This window comes from Leishmania martiniquensis, chromosome 17 (genome assembly GCF_017916325.1).
Source record: "Leishmania martiniquensis isolate LSCM1 chromosome 17, whole genome shotgun sequence".
Taxonomy (NCBI): domain Eukaryota; phylum Euglenozoa; class Kinetoplastea; order Trypanosomatida; family Trypanosomatidae; genus Leishmania; species Leishmania martiniquensis.
In genome coordinates this window covers 573,842-575,615 of record NC_090152.1, presented here as the reverse complement: position 1 = coordinate 575,615, position 1,774 = coordinate 573,842, and the positions used below count along the sequence as shown (strand labels likewise).

At 62.9% G+C, this 1,774-nt stretch overlaps 1 protein-coding gene across 1 annotated transcript; it reads right to left on the bottom strand.

The window, feature by feature from the left end:
• Window positions 1-209: 209 nt before the first annotated feature.
• LSCM1_05602 (uncharacterized protein) lies at window positions 210-1,367 on the bottom strand (the record flags this gene model as incomplete). The annotated part of the gene is made up of 1 exon (XM_067323050.1): window positions 210-1,367. One exon carries the CDS (start codon window positions 1,365-1,367, stop codon window positions 210-212), a length of 1,158 nt encoding a protein of 385 aa, XP_067179685.1.
• Between the last annotated feature and the right edge of the window lie 407 nt (window positions 1,368-1,774).

Sequence of the window (1,774 nt, the reverse complement as noted above, 5' to 3'; positions counted from 1 at the left end):
GCGTAAAAAGGCTCTTCGTGGTAACGGTGCTGCTCAGCCAAAGATGTTTGCTGCTCCTCCGCTGCGAGCGTCGATGCCGCTGCATGCTTCGTGCCCTGATGCGCTTCTTGCAGCTCCGCCAAAGCTGCTCTCGACGAGAGGCGGTGTTCAGCGTGCGTGGCGTGCGCCAACTCCGCCACTGCAGCTTCCACTCGCGCCTTCGGCCCTTGTCAATGCTCGTGATGATGATGCGCCTCCTTATGCGTGGGTGGTGACTCATGATGCCCACCGGGTGACTCGACTACGGGTGACGCAACGTCTGGCCGGCTATTGTGATGCCCCTCGTAAGGTTGCTGGGGCCGCTGCATTTGCACGGGTTCAGCCGCAGGCGGCCCATCGTGCTGCGCCAACCTCCCATGATGCCGCGGCAGCTCGGCCGACACTCTTGGAGCGACCCTATGCGCTTGCTTAGCAGGACGCTGTGGGAAAGGTCCTCCGGGAGACGCCGTGGCCTCGACATGGCGGGCTACGGTGTCGCCAGCGCCCCAGATGCGGCTCGTCACCACCGATACCGAGAGCACCATGACAGCCGCTACAACAAGAACGACCCAGAGCTCACGCCTTGCAGCGGTACCCTTCGCCGCACCGATATAGGCAGCACATTTGGCTACAGCACCGCCGCCAGCCTTGCTCCTCTCAGCCACAGTGTTCTTGGCGCCATCAGGTGTGAGCCTGCCGGCACTATCGCCACCTGGCGCCCCTGTTGCTGCTGTCGCCGAGGTCGGGGGCAACGCCGCGTTGGCCACAGCGGACGGGATGGAAGTGATGTACGTTGGCGGGAAAAAAGTGACGAGTCCGCCGACAGGCGTGTCCCTCTTCGTGAAGTATGCAATGAGGTCCTGCTCGTGGTCAACCTTCTGACCGCGAGCCGCCAGCAGGTTCCACAGGTCCTTCGGGGAGAGTGACGGGTCCACCGTCGTGGGGTCGTAGAGCTTCAGTGAGAAGCGGAAGCGGTCCTGTGTGCTCTCTGGCAAATTCTTCATCCCCATTGTGTTCATGTCGCGGAGCGTCACGAAGCTGCGCGTGGCAGACTCAGGTGCCATAATGGCGACGTGCGGCTTCGCAACATACCGCTCTGGGTTCTGGCTGCGCATCTTGAAGACGCATGGCTGCTTCGACACGTTGTAGATGGAGATGGCGTTCTGGATGCAGCGCCCAAAGTGCGGCGGCGGGAAAACGAGGCAGGTCGGCTCAATCTTGATCTGCGCGTGCTTCTTGGAGGAGCGGTGCCGCTGCGGATGCGACGCCGAGTGCTGCCTCGCTACCAGAGGGCTGTTGGCAGCCCCCTCGGAGGCGCTCGTGTTCACTAACGAGTGGTGCGACGCCATGTCTCGATGGCGCAGAAGCGTTCAGGTGGGGGGGGGAACAGAGGGGGAGAGACACGGAGAGATGTCGGACGCGCAAGCGAACCATCGACAGAACTAACGAAGTGGCCGCGCCCTTTTCTTCGTGCGAGCGCGGAAGCGTGCGCCACTTCACCGCGCGCACCCGTCGGGGACAGCGAAACAGGAAGCGGAGGGAATGGCCCGTGGCGGGTGAGATCCGCACAGGACAGCAGGAGAGAGCGGGAAGCCACAGCTCGTGCTGCTGATTCACAATGAGGGCCACCGGGACGCGGCAGCGGTGCCTCTCTGAGACGACGAAGGGAGACGAACAGAGCGCGGGCTACTCCTGCTCTACCGGTGGTGCACACATGCGTGTTTACGGAGCACGCTGCTGTGAAATAGGTGGGTGG